This window comes from Temnothorax nylanderi, unplaced genomic scaffold, assembly GCF_030848795.1.
Source record: "Temnothorax nylanderi isolate EJ_2023f unplaced genomic scaffold, tnyl_v1.0 TNYL_tig0082_pilon, whole genome shotgun sequence".
Taxonomy (NCBI): Eukaryota; Metazoa; Arthropoda; class Insecta; order Hymenoptera; family Formicidae; genus Temnothorax; species Temnothorax nylanderi.
Window position 1 is genome coordinate 552,170 of NW_027249144.1, and position 18,361 is coordinate 570,530.

General features: G+C 41.0%; 1 protein-coding gene across 2 annotated transcripts in view; it reads left to right on the plus strand.

Annotated features, from left to right (window-relative positions):
* Positions 1-18,361, plus strand: part of Sema2a (Semaphorin 2a) — a 307,709-nt gene that overhangs the window by 70,160 nt on the left and 219,188 nt on the right. The window contains exon 2 of one of the 2 annotated variants that reach the window (XM_071709912.1): positions 5,598-5,794. In XM_071709912.1, coding sequence (XP_071566013.1) covers positions 5,690-5,794 — 105 coding nt within the window. In that variant the 5' untranslated portion in view covers positions 5,598-5,689. Of the gene's footprint in view, positions 1-5,597; positions 5,797-18,361 lie in introns of both variants that reach the window. The other variant, XM_071709911.1, reaches the window with a different exon arrangement.

Here is an 18,361-nt window from a genome sequence, read left to right on the forward strand (position 1 = left end):
TAAGTTTTTGCTAGCTAATTAATTAAAAGTACGACCGAAAACCGTAATCACTTGATATTACTCGTGACTCTTAGTAATTATCGAATGACGATCATTATCTTCAGAATACTGGACTGAACTTTTGATAATTACTCTCTCTTTTGCTTTTATACATATTAACTAATATCTCATCCAATAACCAATATCTCATCCTTTTGGAAACCTCAGGGCATAGTATATAGTTTCTGTATTCATGCTGTACTGCGTTATCGAATTTTTTTTAGAATCGACCGAATGTATTTACAGACGGAGTTCATTAATACACTTTGTTTCTGATGGAAAAAACATATAGAGTATCTGTACTTTTTATCGACAGCGTACTTCGTGAAAATGGGATATCGAATCTAACGACGAGGTCAATGCTTTAATGAATATGCATCAACGTATAAAAAAATATTGTCCGAAAATATGCATTTCCATAATAAAAGATTATTTTTCTCAATGTTACTGCATACGCAGTTACTACGTAAAAATCCATATTCAATGGATTATTATTCCTATTTAAAAATAATAGCTTTCCAATATGTTATAGGAAAATCGATTCATATTTCTCCAGCAAATTTGCGCTGTTAAAATAACTATTCTTCTGTATATCCATATGATAAGAATTTCCAGAATATTTATTTGGTAATTTTTCTGTAATAGTAATCGATAATATCTCTAACGTCAACATGCACGACGTTGAATTATATCAATCCACGAACTGACGAGGACCCATGATATTTTACTGTCACGAGATTATTAATTTTAGTTTCAGACAGTACGTAATTATTTCGTCCGAATATGTTTCTTAGCAAGGTTTTTATCTCCATGGCTCATTTCCTGCGTTAAGGACAATTTCGCTAGATTTGAGTAGAACGAGTTCACGCCCCTCTCATAAATCTTTGTCTTTCTTGAGCCTGAGAAGATCTGATTGGCGGCAATTTCCTTCGTGCTCCTTTCGTCGTTTCCTTTCCGTCAGCATCTGATCCTTCTTTCTTGGTTGTGCACAGCGGTCGTGCGAATTTAAAATATCACCGAAATACATGCCCTAATATATACATATACACGTAACGAAATGTCAGTACGCTCAAAGTACGGTAATTTAATCGCAATACTCCGAAATTAACAGTAGCACCTGCCGGTTTCAACGTCATAAATATTACGCACAAATTTCGGTTTATTCAGCGATCTACGAGGCGCAGACGTAGTTCTGTAATTATCGTGCTGTCTTTCTTATCGTAGAAACTTTACGAAAACGCGGGACATGTCGTGCTCGTAATGAGCTCTCCGTAGCGGCTTAAGGCACTGCGACGGCTCGGTGAAGAAAGTTAGTTATTTACTCGCCAGTGCTCTGACAGCTCGTTTACGTACGCAACGCTATTTCATTTCCTAGACGTTTCCGGATAGGCACTTTCGCGGGCAAACACATTAAGGCGCGCCCGACTGCTGTTCCAGATCTCCGGCAGCTCTTTCAGGATACTTGATTTTACGATCTCTGATCTACCTTCCTTCCACTTCGTTTAACTTCGCTTGATTGAGCCACCTTTTGCAAACACGTTAACTTTCGGTTGACTTAATAATTTGCTTCATAAATCCGTGTTTAAATCGTAACCGATTGTTCAAACATATATCTTGGAGAGGAATTGAGGCGTAACATTGTAAAATAATGTTAAGTGCCTACGGTGCTTACGGTGATTTGACTTTAAAGATTTCTGTGTTTTATAATAGTCCTTTTAATTTTGATTTTTTCGTTGATGGACACTATTTGTAGATGAAGTATAGCGTATATGTAAAAATATTTCGGTGTATTTTCGAATTTACAAATATAAACATAATTATTGAAAATCCATCACGACCTATTTCCTCGAGAAACGATCTCGAGTCAAGAATCGAAGTAATTTACGTCACGTGTCCCAATAAAAACTTCGCGTGTGGAAGAAATTTGTTCAGCACTCGATCTACGAGTTTTGATGCCGGTGAGGGGAGGAAATTTGAGATGTTCCGTTTCCGTCCAAGGAATAATTGTCCGAGATTCCGGTCACGAGTCACCGGAACTGAGAGCCGTTAAGCCGGAACTAATTGAACTGTTGTTAAGGGGAGGCGGTCAGAGGTGAGCGCAAGGGTGCTGTAACTTGGGTATTATAGAGATTCTCTGACAGCGTAGCACCAAATCCCCGGTGATAGATCCCGCGACATGATGGCCTGCAACGCCCGGAATCATTAATACAGTCGGTAAATTTTCGAGAGTTTAAGCATCGGATATTTTAACATCGATGCAAATCCGATCATCTATGCGAGCTTTAACAAATTCAAATTTGTATCTAGTATAACGTGTACAGTTAATATCTTTTTTTTTCTTGTAACATAAATAATTTTATCGGCATTTACTTGCGAGATGATACGATCAGTGAAGCGAATTGTCGTACTCAATTCTACTAAAACTTTTACTTTTCCTCACTTTTATACTACTACCACAACTGAATCAAAAATATATTCACGGTTCGAAAAAAGCCATTTAGCCACTGTATACACTATGACTGGGAGTTCTCATCAACGAGTTGGAAAAAAAGCGACGACGTTGACAGAAATGTGGCGGAGGTGAACTGCGACTGGATTTTTGTTCCACAGCTGGAGAAAAACATTACACAGCGCGAAACTCTTGACGGCTGGCACGATGGTTGTCTGGCAGCCACCCTCGTGATCTGGATTCGTTCACGTGAATGACGGAATCCGCCGTACACATGTAGATGTAATATTTTCGTAAGAGATGCTACGTTACTTTTGAGCGAGGTGCGGCAGCGAGCCCGGTGAAGGTGCAAAAATAAAATGAGAACAAATGAGAGAACCATTTCAGTCTGAATGAGTGTACACAATCACTGACTGTGAAGACAACTAGAGGAAGGAAGAGGAAAAAAGATAGACGAAGAACACGCTCGGAAACAAAAGGGTCTGGCGGCTTCCTGTTTCGTACTTTCCGCGTGCTGGTCTGCGTTATTCGCCGAGGGTGTGAATGCCAGTACTTCGGTAAATGCTTTCCGCCGGTTCGCACAAAGTTCGCACTTGCAAGAATGTACGCACGGAGGAAGAATGGAGCTGTCCACGTATATGCAGGTTACGTTTGTTTTGTAATGGCACATCGTAGGTTTTGGTCGCTCTTTATGGAAAACTTATGAAAAGTTTTTCGATTCGCGTATTCTCGTATTTTTCGATTTCCCGTAGTATATTGAAATTTTCCTATCTATATCTATATATATTTAAATTATAGAATTCCGAAACATGTTTACACCGAGTTATTTATTTCTTTATAGAAAATTACAGATCTCTTGATGAGATTGGATTTTACATGACCGCGGAAGAGTTAATTACAGTACGCGTGCCTGCATAAGAGGTGTCTGATCGCGCGGCGACTCACGTTGCCTCTAATTCGGATTTACGAGCGAAAGTCTGTACGGTCAGATACGGAACTGTGTAGCTCCGTATCTGGCGGGACAGATAATTGTTTTCCACGCCGTTGTACCGGAAAAGCATATGTCTGATGCGGAGAGCGCACGAACATCATCGTGGAAAAAGCAACTAGATATCATTGTCAAGGGCGAAGATGAGACACGAAGTGAAGTTCGATGGCGATGACGTTCACGTACACATGTAGACATGTATACACGCTGCACGCAGACATGCAGATACGCAGACACGCAAACACGCGTGGTTAGGTAAGAAAGGGTGTTGAGGGGAGAGGGGGGGGGGGCGTTAGGTTGGGCGTCTGGTCCCATTGTCCATATACGCGGATAGGCTGTCTCTTTACTGAATGCAAGCCCGAGTTTTTCTGAGGGGCGGCGGAATACCAGGGGGAAAGGGTGGGAAGGTTGTACAGAGGGAAAGGCGAAGGGCGTGAGTCGCCTAGGGGTGACTTGGCCGACGACGCGACCCCCGACGCGACTCTTCGTCGCGCAGACAGCAGACTAGAGGGGCGTGCAGGTATTTCCCAACACCCCGACAAACCACGGACTTGCACCACTTTACCGTTACGGGATCTTTCACTTTCGATTGTCGCACGCGTCGCGTACGATACTCCAACGTTATTCAAGATACAGAGTGTAATATTATTTTTTCTTCAATTAATGCGGGACGTTATGAAAAAATGTATGAAATACGGAAATGTAATAGATATGAATTACGTTTTGTTTATTAAAGAACATATCTTTTAATTTGATAAAGTTCTTGATATTTTCTAATTTTTTTTTCATATAAACCACGTTAAAAAACTAATTCGATATATGTACAGACCTAAAGAGAAAAATACTGTTTAGCTTATACACGCTATGCAGCTTTCCATCTGTTTATTCTAGCGGTGCTATACATCATCATAACATGTAATTAACTTACATTACACAGCCCGTTGTTCCAGAGGGAGGTACATAGTCGTATTTCGAAAAAGAACACGTTAATTTTCTTCGTTAAATTTACATTTCCTTAATTATTTCTTTTAATTATACCATAATTATCTACGTACAAATGCAATTCAACGGTGTTCGTATCAAGATACGATCAGTGAAAAATATTTTATGCTGTATTTGTGACGCGTAAAGTAATTCTAATCGTTGATATACCGAAACTCATCAACGGACATGCTTAATCGCGCTGTTTTATCGTAAAGAGTCTGGAGATATGGATCCTACTTTGCCGTATACTCGGACGTAACCGAAGTACTCAAGCTCTATAGGGCAAGTCGTCTCATCAAAGAAGACGGAGAACGGCGGGGGATCATAGTCATCCCGCTATCCCCGTTCTATCTCACGAAGTAGAGTACGTGCAACTACTTTCTTCGCGCTTCCTTCCCTTTTCCCGGACTGGCTTGACTATCCTTCCCGTCGACTTTACCTCCCCGCTCCCGCTTTCCTCATTCCGCCTTGGACGCGCTCTACGATCACCAGAGGCGCGGCAGTTTTGCCGATTTAAGGTTGTCGAAGTTATAAAGCTTCTCAAGCGTTCCCTCGGGTTCGCAAGTTTTCTTGAAAGTCCTCCGTTCTCCGGCTACCCATCTCTTTCGCCTCTCCACATTCCCAGCTCGCAGCCTTTTTCCTTCACGATTACCTGTAACGTGTCAAAGGAGTAATTTTCCTGTTTCGTGTTCCAAGTTTCTCTTGGTTACTTACTTGTAAGCGGAGATAATGCTCGCTGCAGCTCCACCATGGGAGAATTTTAAGTTGTCGAATTTTACGTATCCGCGGACTGACATCAGAATTATGAAGAATTCTATACCCTCGTAAACATACCGTACGTATATTTCGGCATACGTTCTTATTGATGGATCACCTGTGCTATATCTAGTTGGCTTGAAGGAAAGTTGGAAATTTTGAATAGCAAACTTTATGCATCTTCGCTATTTACGTGGTTGTATATGTAGAGTTGTTCAATCTAGGAACTCTTTAAATTTCCTTTGCAGTAAACTCTTGAAACATTTTATATTCACTTTTAATACGTTCTAAACAAAATCGAAAACGTTTGCAATGTTTAACAGTATGAAATTATTCAAATCAAGTTGATATCTAATCAATCAATAACGTTTCTGTTCTCAGATATGTTGCCCACAATTGAACGTTGCTGGTTTGTCGGGATAAGAATGTTGCTGCGTCGACGCAAGTGCGCAGTGTGACGACCATCGAATTACATGCGATGGAACGATTGTTTTAAAAAGGAACGTGCAGCTGTCACAGTGCAAGCGCGAGGGATCGTGTGTTACACGCCGCCATCGAGAGGGAAGTCGACGATAATGGTGAGTTCATCTTTTCAGCGAATTTCTGTGCTACTTTTACTGTTTTGTCGACGAGTCATTATTTTCCGTTCATGCGAGCTCGGCGCATTTGAATGTGAATTACCGGTTATTACCGCGAGTTTTCCGTCGTGGATTAGGATCAAGGACCGAAGCCGTAGGGATATTCGACGAGTATTACGGGTTTTGCAGTCGGCTCTCGCGTAAACGCGTTCTTGGTCATGGGACGGTTTTTCAATTTGTCACTTCTTTCGCACCATTGTCCGTGCAATCCCACAGTCGTCTCGTGCTTCGGCGCTCGAGCCCGAGATCGAAGTTTCGACAATTGGTTTCTCGAAGCTCTTTGGAAGGGTTTTGACGCGAAGCGGGGTGAGTGTGAATAACGCTTGTGTGCGAATTTATACTCCGATACGAATTAGAGATACATGTTTAGTAGCTTATCTGATATCGTGAAACTGAAGTCTATGTGGAGAAATACGGAGTATTTGTGGTAAATAACTCTCGATAGTTACTCGAGTGCATTTTCGAGTTTATCATTTCACGTTACTGCTAGTATGATATTATATATTGGATCACATAGTACGTAAAATATTCTCTCTAATGTCGTTATTTGCTCTCTCGAGTTTATCTCTAGCAACTTTTTTATTTCAATTTCTTTTCTACGTATATATATGCGCAATGAGGTATAATGCCCGACAATGTTCGCTATATTTGCATTATACGCGATTCAAGCGCGACGGTAAGTTCATTGCAGAGATACCCTCAAAGGGTTCGCGCCGCGCGAGATAAATACAAACGGCGCTATATGTATGGGCGTGCAACATTGGGTGATAAATATGGGTAAGACCCCCTCCTCCCTTTACCCGCTCCGAGTTTTTCACGGCAGCTCCGAGATTCGCGCCGTACACTCGTGCACCGGTGAAATGCATACGAAACGTCAAATGCACTCGGCGCAGTCCATCAAAATGCAAATGTCTTTTATCCACGGTGGTAATATATGCGTCCGTCGAGAATCAGTATTCAGGTTGAGCGTGGGCCGATCCGCCCCTGCGGTATCACAGCACGAGTGTGTGCGCGCGATCGTGGATACTACTAGGGAGTTACAACGGGGCGAAGCAACCCTCGAAAGAGATCGTGCCACCCGCAGTACCTCTCCTGGCCAAATCTTTATTTTACGACCGATTCGGTGGATCAATGGCAACCTCGAAGACAGCTCCTGCATCACGATTTTCAGGGCGGAGCGGTATCGATCTTAATTGATATCAGTCTCTGATATCCTGAGTGCGTCAACGTGAATACTCGCGTTTTATGTCGCTCGTAAAGTAGATAAGCGGGATCCAATCTTATTTAAGTATTGGACTCCCGTCGATTTGTAGATTTCGGGGAAATGACTTGCAATTATAGGACTGTTTTCGTAGATAAACGTTTCGAAATTCGTAATTCTGTTTATAACAGCGGTAATTCTGTTCTTAACGATCGAAAACACGATTGACAAGATTAGAAAATGCAAATAAGTTAAATGAGGTACAGAAATTAAATCAAGTAGGAAAATATTCATTATCGTCAGTACCAGTAATAAACAAGTAATAATTTCGCATTTTATTTATTAGGTAAACGCTTAAAATGCTTAAAAAATATTTGTAGTTGTAAATCCTCTAAAGTAGTCAGGTTTACGTTGACCCATGGATTTTTAGAACTGTTAGACATCTTCGTGAGTTCTAAGGTTTTCTTTTTTTCCCGGAATCCTGAAAGGAGAGGGAAAACCCAGTTGATTCTTTGCTAACACTAACTCGAGCCAGACGCTTAGAAAATCGAACGATTCTATCGCATTAAATTGAATTCAGACACTCAATGATGAACTTAAGAAAGTCATTGAGGAAAGAAATAGGGAAGAAAGGGTCGCGATCGTTGAGGATTGTATGTATTTTTTATAGACATTGGCTGGGTGTGTTTGTATGTAAAAGGCATTTCTTTTGTAATACTGTTTGTTATTAAATCCGTCGCAACAATTGTCTAAAGAGCTTTTCCGTTGAAGGGCTCGCAACAAAAACGCGCCGTTTCTTTTATTACGAGTACTTAAATAGAATAAGATGTTATAGTCCCTTTCACTTGCGCATCGTAGCGTTAAACTACGAACTGAGACTCTCTCGGAAAAACCAGTTTTAAGATAATGTCTTAACGGCAGGGCGAATCGGCGAGCGTAATATTATGTTGTCCTTTGCGCGAACGATGGCAAGCCAGTAATACCATTGCGCGAGTCTTTTATTATCGATGTCTACATTTTTTACAATATTAATGAATAAAATCGTTTGCGACATTATAATGACATTCTATACAGACTGCTCTAAAATCGTGCAATACCATGCTTTAATTAAGTACATTTTGAACGTCAATTAAATTTACGAAAATTTTTATATCAAAACGTTGAAGTTACAATAGTTTCGAAGTTATAAGCAATCAATGTTATAAGTAATGAATATCGTGTAATACTTGTGCACTTATTGTTAGGCCTTGCGCTTGCACGCAGAATATCGACTTGTTATCTATTATCGATTTTCTCTCTTATAGCGCAGATGATATTAATTTTTAACGGTTAACTGATTTTGTCTCTTATAGGTTCTTTCGTTCTAGGCTGTAATAATCATGATATTCTGTAATGATTTTATCAATAGAAAATTTAATTGTCGCACGCAAATTAATTATATAATTATTTTCGTATTGTAAATTTTACATTGCACAAATGCAACGATCTTTTTTTATTCATTGCAAGGAACGATTATTAAAACTTGTACGGTTAGCATTTACGAACCTTTCGATACTTTCAAAAAGAACTAGGTTTAATTGCGTTTAATTAATCGAACCGGCTCGTCGAATATATCCATCATGACGATGAGATTACAACGTAGCGATATCGTTTGGATTACGTAACAGGGTTGATGCGGAATCAATCGTCTGGCGGCGGTGATTAAAAAAAAAGAACGGTGCAGGAGATGTTCCGCGCAGCCAATGCTGTTGAAAGTTCGAAATACCCGATTTTGTTCGGTTGAACGATCAGGAATGATCGCACCGTTTAACTGATCGCCGATAAAAAAAAGCTTAAATGAGTTTCTACACTCCACTCCTTTTCAGTCTTTTGCTTTTTAGCCCTCAAAATATTTCGTACACGCTCTCTCTTCAATCTCGCTTTTCTTCCCATCTACATTTTAATTACAAAAATGTCTGTCAATTTATTTTTGCATTATACAGACGGCTCGCTTGTATGTGTATTGATCCTTTTCGGAAAACTCGTGATGCAATTATTTGTATGAGTCTCGTAGCAAATGGTTACCAATTCACGTTATCAATATTGGTAATGTCTGTTTGCTAAATATACCCACTGAGCGGTACATCGTGACAATGAAGCGTCATTCTCGTTACAGAGTGGCGAAATTTTAGATTAACTGCTGTTTACATTGTCATCAATTATGTATCGCATTACTATAGTTTTCAATAATTCGCAAAATGAGATGTGTCTTAAACTAGTCTTTGGAGAAAAGGCGTTTTAATAACCGTTATAGATACTGAAATAAGAAAGCAGTTTTATATTTAAGATATTTAATTAGTAGATAGTATTATAGTAGCGACAAAATATTTATATTTTTCGCGATAAGAAATTGTGCGGCCGGATATCATATTCAGAACAAAATTAACGGCTACAAAGGAATGTTTTGTGTTTCACGATAAAAAGTAATTGACGCTATCGTAAAATCACTGCAATTTTGTTCAGAGCGATATAGAAGAGTGGGTATTTATTCGACTACGATGGTTGAATCGTAGCTATGTTATAAAAAATTTGCATGCGCAAGCCCGCGCGGAATCGCGAGGGAGGTCTGCATACTAATAAGTTGCCGTAAGGCGCGAGAATACGAGGGGAGGGGGCAGAGAAATTAAGAATGGAAAATGCTGGTCAAACTAAGGTAGTAGCGATACTTCAAATATCCAAGCTGCGAATGATAGAAGGAAATGAAGGCGGCGCGAAAAAAAGGAACGCGAGCAAAGTAAAGACATGGAAGTAAAGCAAACATCTCCGTTTCCCGGGAAATTCGCGTTACGAGAACAAGAGCTCGCAGTCCGCCAGTGACGCCGTCTTTTTTCCCTCGTTAAAGAATTTTTCATTGCGCCTTATATAAGGTCGGGCGATTACGAGCGGGTATTGCCGGGAAAAGAGAATTATTCTATCGGGTTAATCGGTGGATGTAACGCAGCGTTGGTATAATATCGAGAGATTACCGAGAATCGTACATTCCTTTCGATATTCCGCGTAACGAGAATTTTAGTTGGAAAAATGTCTCTCTTAACCTGCACCGCACCTTCGTGTTATCATTGCTGTATCAGGAATTATGATATCGCGAGCAGATTGCAGTAGAATTTGGAAAGGGGAATCGGTAAAAGCGTGTAGAAAATCGAGAATGGTACGCGAACTGGCCGTAACATTCTTCCGCGATATAATTGGCAATAATGGATCCGTATCGTACGGAAGATTTACCTTCATGCATCCACGGTTACCATGGAGTCATTTATACCGACCTTCCTCCATATGATGCCATTACTATCCGCGCGTAATAATGGATAGGCCAGCCCGTGAATTCAAATCATTGGATTGATGGAGCACGCAATTGTGCTAGCATAAACCTTTAGATTATCTTTCAGGTTTGGTTTGCCTGCTCGCTACGTTATATTTATAAGGCTAATCTAATCTACTCATTGGTAATAAACGCTACATTTATAATTTATTGCAATACCTTTCTATGAAAAAAGGCTTCGTTGCATTTGAAACATAACGATATATCCATACAATTTATTATTTGTATAAAATTGCGGCGAGAATCGCGGGGACAGATACGAGATCGATTAAAAAAATGAGTATAATAATTTTTCAATTTAAAATTAGAACTTTAATCGATCCATAATATTACAAACAATTTTTTGTTCGACATATTAATAAACTACTTTCTTTATAAGCAAATAGTTATTATCGTACGCATAAAAAAATCTGTTAAAATTGATCCATAATATTACAAACAATTTTTTTTTCGAAATATTAATAAACTATTTTCTTTATAAGCAAATAGTTATTATTGTACGCATAAAAAAATATGTTTGATATTCGACAAAAAGATTACTATGTTATGCGTTCGTCTCGTATTTATTTCTTTTCGTATAAATTTTTTTTATGCTATAAAAGATAAACGATTTCTAATTATTTATCCTTTAGAAAGCACATTATATTCTATGATATCAAATAATATCATGTGTTCAGCCCAAAAAGGTACATAAAATATTGCTTTAGCGATAACCCAATTCAGAGACGAATATCTATTAACCCTCTCGCAGAAACACCCTCTCGTTTGCAAAATTTATGCGATTCCCGAAATGTTTGACTCCCTCGGACCTCGTGCTGTCAGTACGTGAGATACACCGCAAAGGGCTGCGTTGCCCTCGTTGCCATTATACTTTCGTTATTAACCCGCTCATGTCGGGTGGCGGTCGGCCGTATATCGATCGATCGGGTGAGAATGGCACTCCACCGACTAGATACTTATCGTTGTCTCTTCCTATTCTACCCTGCGTAGAAAGACGAATATTACTTGTTCGCATGTTTTACGTGGCGCGCGTAGCCTCGAGCCTTAACCGAGTTCCATATGCCGCGTATACAGTTCGGGGTGTTAGACGGGGTGTACAGACGGAAGGCTTTGTGAGGGCGAAGTAAGTGAGGGGACGATGAAAAATCGTTTGCAAGGTGGCCTTCCGACGTCCTTATTTGTCTCATTCGCAACCTGATCAGCGACAACTGATAGTCACACCTCACGAAAAAGGTTTTAATGTCAGGCTGACTCAGCCGGTGCGCATTTGTCCGGAAAGCAATAAAGCTAAGTGTAAACAGAAGTCCTTGCTGGTCAACCCTAGGTCGAGGATAGGGTTACATCTTTCTTCCGTTTTTTTGTTTTACTCACAGTACTACGCATATTGCGATGAGTGCAAGATTATTCACGCGTAAGAATTTTTTTTTATGTCTTTGAGCTGTTAATCGAAATATTGCGAACACCTGCGCGGATTTCTCTTTATGTTTACTAGGGAAGAAATACTCAGATATTAGTTGGATCGAGTTGTTTCGCATAAAGCTTTTCTGAGCGGGCTTACGTATTGTTTTGCGACGTTAATGCGCATACTGGGCACACGTCGAAACTTCGGAACGCTTTTAGCGGCGGTTGGTGGACAAAGAAAAACGTGGAACATGCGAGACACATAAATATGGCTCCTTGTTCAGCAACGTTAGAAGCTTATCGTTATTCCGCACACGTTGGCCGTTCGTCGCAGCCCACAGGCACTAACTATTTACGTTGCGAGTCGTCCAAGAACCTTCCGGTAGATAAACAGCGAGGGGGAAACGGCCACCGCCATCGCCACCCCACGTAGCTCACCTCTCGATGGCTGTAAGCATTTAATTTGCATAGAAACGCGACTAACTTTGGCTATTAAGCGTTCCTTGCCTCGAGGCTTACGCCAGGTTTCAATTACCAGAATGGCAAATCTTGAAGGCTCTCCCTTCATCTTCTCTCTCTCAAGGTTGTCGATTAAATACTCATCGGCATCTATTTCAAGATCGCTTGCGAAAATGGTTTTTTTATTTAACCACGATTGTGAATTCAATAGACATTAAATGTATAAATGACTATTTATATAAATTCTAGTACGATGTAAAATAGAAAGTTATGAGAGACGATGATCATGAATTTTGCGCTTGAGACGATCATGAATCGTTAAAAGCAGATTTCTTCCTTCAGCGGGGATTCTCAACTTCAGTTTCTCTCATTCGCGGTAACGTTCTTCTCACGATTTACATTTAACACGCTCCAGCTGCTGAAGCAAAGACCATTTGACAGTAAATTGCGAAACTCAGCCACTTCGTTAGGATGATTTGAACGCGCGATCGCACAAAGCGGAATGCTCGTGGTGCCTTCCACACCGTACATGTGCACTCTTTCCTTATGCGAACGAATGCTTATTCGCAGTAGTGGCAGAAGCGTTTCGTAGATGTGCTATGCTGCACCAGCACAGACCGTTCGGTGCCTTCGCCGCGAAGAACTACCGCGATGGCTCTTTTCACGAACCACTTTCTATCATCTCTTATCGCCTAGCACATCTGCGGCCTCATTTGCAGCCATGCACGGAGTGGCTAGCTATTTCTTTCTCTATTTTTCAGCTTGTTTATTCGCTTTCTCGATAGTGTCTTGTATCGTATCTCTTTGAATACTGTTGCCTTTCTACGCGATCTCGGTTAAAAAAATGTCTTTCTTTTTTTCCCCGAAAAAAAAAACGTCCTTTACTTTAGTGGCAGAAAGTGTTTTAGCGAGTGTTTTATAGCTACACACTCAAAGTATAGTGTAAATGTATTTATTTTACACGCTTATCGTCCGAATTCTTTCCTTTGTGAATATCAGTCATAAATATAAGTGACTCGTTTTATTCAGAATTCGATGCAATTTCTTGTGCGGTCTTAGTCACGGATTAAATCGCCTATTTGCTGGCACACTGCGCTTCTATTCAAATGCTGAAGCGCTCTCATAAATTACGTGAAGTTCGCTTTGGAGACGGGATGGTTACGCTGCCGCGTAAGAAAAAAGCTCGATTTGCATGTGCAATTTCCTGCGGGGCAACGAACGCACGTGGGGCGACCTCCGACTACCGATGGGTAGTCGGTGTGCTGCTCCGCGCGCGTTCAGAGAATGGAACGTATTTCTAATGTAATCGGCGTGCCGTTTTACGTTCGCGAAGCGCAATTGCTGTCTAGAATTTCCATGCTTCTGTGAATACCGCGTCAGGGATGTAAAACGCGTTTATTACCGTTATTAGGGAAAATGACAGCGTTATTAATTTTGGCGAAATAATCGGTAATATCGGGTCGACGTCGCGACCGGCTGATATAAATTTCTGAAGGTTAACCGTAGGAATACCGAGCATTTTTTTAGCTATACGCTTTACTCAACGGCGCGCGCGCGCGGCATATTTGCCCATAACTATTATGAAAAGAAACATAGTAATATGGAAAATATGTAAAAATCGTAAACTTGTATGAGTAACAATAAGACATAAATTGTATGTACAAAAGAGAATGGGAAGATTACGGTCTGGATATATGAATATATTAAAAAATTATAACTTTTCTCTGTTTCTCTTTCTTTCTGCTAAACTAAAAACCTACTATCAGAAAAGATAAAACGAATATATTCTATTCTTTATGAATATGTGGCTTACAATAAATTAAAAATATCTCTGATTTGCTTATTGTTCGTTTTAGTATCGTTACAATTAGAGAGTTTTTGCGATAAAGCGCAAGCGTATGTCTGCTTGCCGGAAGCAACGTTAAGGACATTCGCATTTGAGATGCAAATCTCCGCCTGTCGATATCCACAGTATTTCGAATAATCCGACTTTAAATTGGAACTGTCAGCGGCGAACACGTGAATTCGTCGCGTTGTTTTAATTAATTAAAACGACTCTTTCCAAGTGCTTTCTATGCGTACGGCTTTGCATAATGACGAATTGGCGCCCGTTGAAATCGTCGTTCAGTTAACGCACGATCGATCCGTTCTCTGTGTATATACCGCGGCGAACGTGTTGTCGACGGTGGAAGCGTTTCCGAGAGAGTAGAAATTCATAAAATAGTAACAATTAATTTTATCTTTGTACGAACGCGAAGACGATTTCTTCCTGTTGCTTTCGTGCGATGTTCGTCGCACCAACAGCTTCACGGAGATAACGTCGATTGAATCGCGCCCCATCTCCTTTGCAGCAACAGAAGCAAAACGTACGCGTTAAATCATACAAAGCTTCTCATATCCCGTCTGATATTTCTTCCTTCGAAGCAAGGACTTAGGAAGAAATATACGCGCGAGGATTCTTCGAGAGACAAAAAAAGAAAGCACGGCGAGATAGGTGGAAATATTCGTGAGGGTTCACGATAATTTCTGCTGCGCCCCTCGTGGAAGGACGTTTTGCGCGCGTCGGAAAATGGCTTTACATATATCAAATACTGGAAATTCGACGAGGGTGGATCGCAATCGATTGCAACGTAAGCTAACGGCACTTAGTGCGATGTCACCGAATTTTTTTGCCGACGCGCGCAAGTTTTCCCCACTCGTGAACTTATGTTAGTCGATTAAGCAAAAGCGAAAGTTCTCGGTGGGGTCTCGAACGACGCACGTGCGTCCATCCCAAATGAGTGTTGCCGTACACTTGGTGACCGCACTTTACGACTCTCACATTTACCGCACGTTTCGCGATGCATACTTTTGTGAAACACGGAACTGAGGATTTTACTTTAAATATTCAGACCGTGTAGAGATTTTGTCCGCTTGTCAAGCTTAATGTTCCACGTTATTCTAAACACTATCCTGTTCTTTAAGCACCGCAGTCTTTTTCCTGGTTGCCGGCTCCAGAAGGAGCGGAAAGCGAACCGCGAGTATCTTCTAGATTTAATATTTGTTCGTGCGAGAGAATGTGCACGCAGTGTGCGGCGCACAAATGAGATACGAGCTCTCATTTCCTTGTGCATTGGGCTCTTTCTCTCTTAACTAATGTACAGAAATATCTTTCTTGTGGATTTTCTGTAGTATATGTATATCGCGTGTCGTTCTAGATAAAATCAATAAAATATCTTTCGCCTGACAGTCGAGTAACGCATTAACGTAATATCGGATGCGCGCATTGATTAAATTGATATGTAACTAATTTGATTGGCACCGTCAGTTGTCAAATAGAACATGTGTGTTATAAATGAGTGAGAGTAATAAATATTGCGTCAATTGCGACCGACATAATAACAATTGCTCAAAAGTATCACGAATCGAGAGAAAAATCGTGTCATGATATCTACTATTACGTATTGCATGTTTGATTCCGAGCGTTTGATCTTCTATCGTTCCAAAGAAAGCTACATTTGTAACTTCGATCCTTTGTCAATATGTTATATCTTCGAGACATGATCCTCCTTACAAATGTCTCAAGAATGTTCACAAACGCGCGAGATACTGGATTCTTAGCATCTCCTTTTTCCTCTGCTGGTTCGCGAGTTATAGAATATAAAACTCGTTTCGTATTTATGATTTTTTGATCTTCACAGTCGACACTACGATCGTATCACGTACGTCGTAAGCGTGCACTCAACGAGGCGTTTGATCGAACTATTTCAAATGCACACGGTCCGATCGGAAGGTGTATTTACGACGGATTCATTGTCACGTAGCGCCCGTTTAGGAAGAAACCACGTTTCAAAGGAATCATTATTTTGCCCGATGATATGACGCTGATAATCCGGGGTAGTTCGCGCCGGTTTGATCGCTATCTAGCTCTTTCGCCGAATTACCGGGATCGGAATATACCGCATCTAGGCTCTTTTATATCGCTTTCGTTCCCCGCTCGTAACTGCGATCAACCGTACATTGCCCATGGCTATAAAAGTAACTGCTTCGTAGTTGTAAGCACCCGCCGGGTGCTTGTACGCTACTTGTAATTCGAATCCTTCGTCGACAAGGGAAGAGACGAGCGTTACATTAAATACCCGAGATAAATTAAAACGCCTGGAATACTATGGGAAGTGATGCGTATAAATGTAAACTTTATGTCGGGATTTTAGCTGTGGATCGTATTATACATTAGCAAGAGATTAGTTTTCGAAGAAAGACAGAAAAAAGTATTTATTAGGCATAAATTTGTTTTGTATTATTCTTTGAAATTATTGGAATACGAGAAATAGACTAATTGACATTATTACGTGAATGTCTGTCAATCTTTTGAGAATATGAAAGTCATGGCCTCCCATCGATCTTTCGGTTATTAATATGATGGTCGTGTAATTGTATCTTTGCGATATTTTTGATACTGACGATTGTCTCGATGGTTATGTTAATCGTAAAGACAAGAAATGAAAGAATGACGAGCAAAAAAAATTGTTTAACGATACTAAAATAGTTTTGTAGATTGCGTGGAAATAAATTCGCGTATTTTGGGGTCAGTGGGTAGAGTGATTTCCCGTGCAATATTAGTATTCTTATTTCGTTGTTGTTTCACGGTTTGTGTTACTTTCAAATAGTTACGTGGCTGACGCGAAGACACGAAGTAACATCGAGACTCCCGCGGGAAGGGAAGACCGTTTTCTGCACTGCGGACGATGCATCGCGCCGAAAGCTTGCCGAATCGGTTCCTTTTTCCTCGCCGGTTGCACTTTTGTCACTCTTCTTTCTCACTGCCCGTACTTTTCCCGTTTTCCATCTGTCTTGATTTGTCTCTTTCAGTGGGGGGAGAGGAGGAAGAAGGGTTTCGTCGTGTGCCGGTCGGCGATATGCAAAATCCTCGCGGATTCACAGAAATTTGTAGGTTCATTTGTAAAACTTCCGCTTAGAATTTTCTGATTTTTATGCAGTCGTACATAAGTATTCGCTTTTTCTATCTTACAATCGAACAAGAAAGAGAAAGAGAGAAGAAAGAGAGATATTTATACCGCTCTCAATCATTGAGATCAAATGAGACGAAACCGGCCATCGTTTCCGTGGGTTACCTAATAAGAGAATCCTTGCACGAAATCCGGAGATTAATTGGACAAAACCAACGGATCGCCCTATTCCTCCATTTCTTTTCGTGTCCGATAATCGAAAGTTATCACACCCTTCTGACGCATTTTTCCACTCCTCGCCATTCAAGGAAGCGTAATCTCCTGACTCACGGTTCACGTGCCTCGCACGTGTAACTATTTTTTTTAATTTTCTTATACGTGTTCATAAAGATCCGCAGATAGCACGGTCGTAAACTGGAATTATTCGTAAACCAGTTAATCAGGTAGTTTAATCGCTATGAGATCTGTGTATCGTTTACGTGCTGGACGCCTCTTTTTCTGGCTTTACCGTAGCTTAAATCATTTCGCTAAAATTCTTAGCGGTGCTCTATGCTAACGCCGGACGGTTTATCGTTAATAATAGCAATGTGTACGTGCCGCGGGCGCGACTCGCCGAGATTACGCCGCGTCCGCACATTCGCGCGCGCGTTTCACATGTCGGTTCTTTCGTTTTGCGCGGATGCGGGTGCTCGCGGAGAAGTATCGTCGACGTGAAGCCGTCAAGTTGGTCAAGGCCGCTTGCGTCCGAATTTCGTCTATTACGTGTGGCGGACTGGAGGCACCCGCTCCAGTATGTTTCAGTCACCAACACGCCGCGCAGCCAGCAACCCCCGATCAATACAACCCCAAACCCCCGGTTCACCGTACTTCCAAAGCCGGTTTACCGAGTCGATCGACGGGAAAACGCCCGCGCTGCTGGGCGCGAAGTCGCGATTTTAGATTCGCGCCATCATACCTCGTTATCGTAATGCGCCCGATACGTGTCTATGATACCTGTTACATTACTACGGCGGCCTACATTCCCGCTCGAATTACTCGCGTCACGTTGTGCTATTATTCGATTTCCATGTGCGATTGAGAGAGGTGCTTATCTCTATCCGATATCCCGTGCAAAATTACGGTACTTGAGGTAGCAAAGA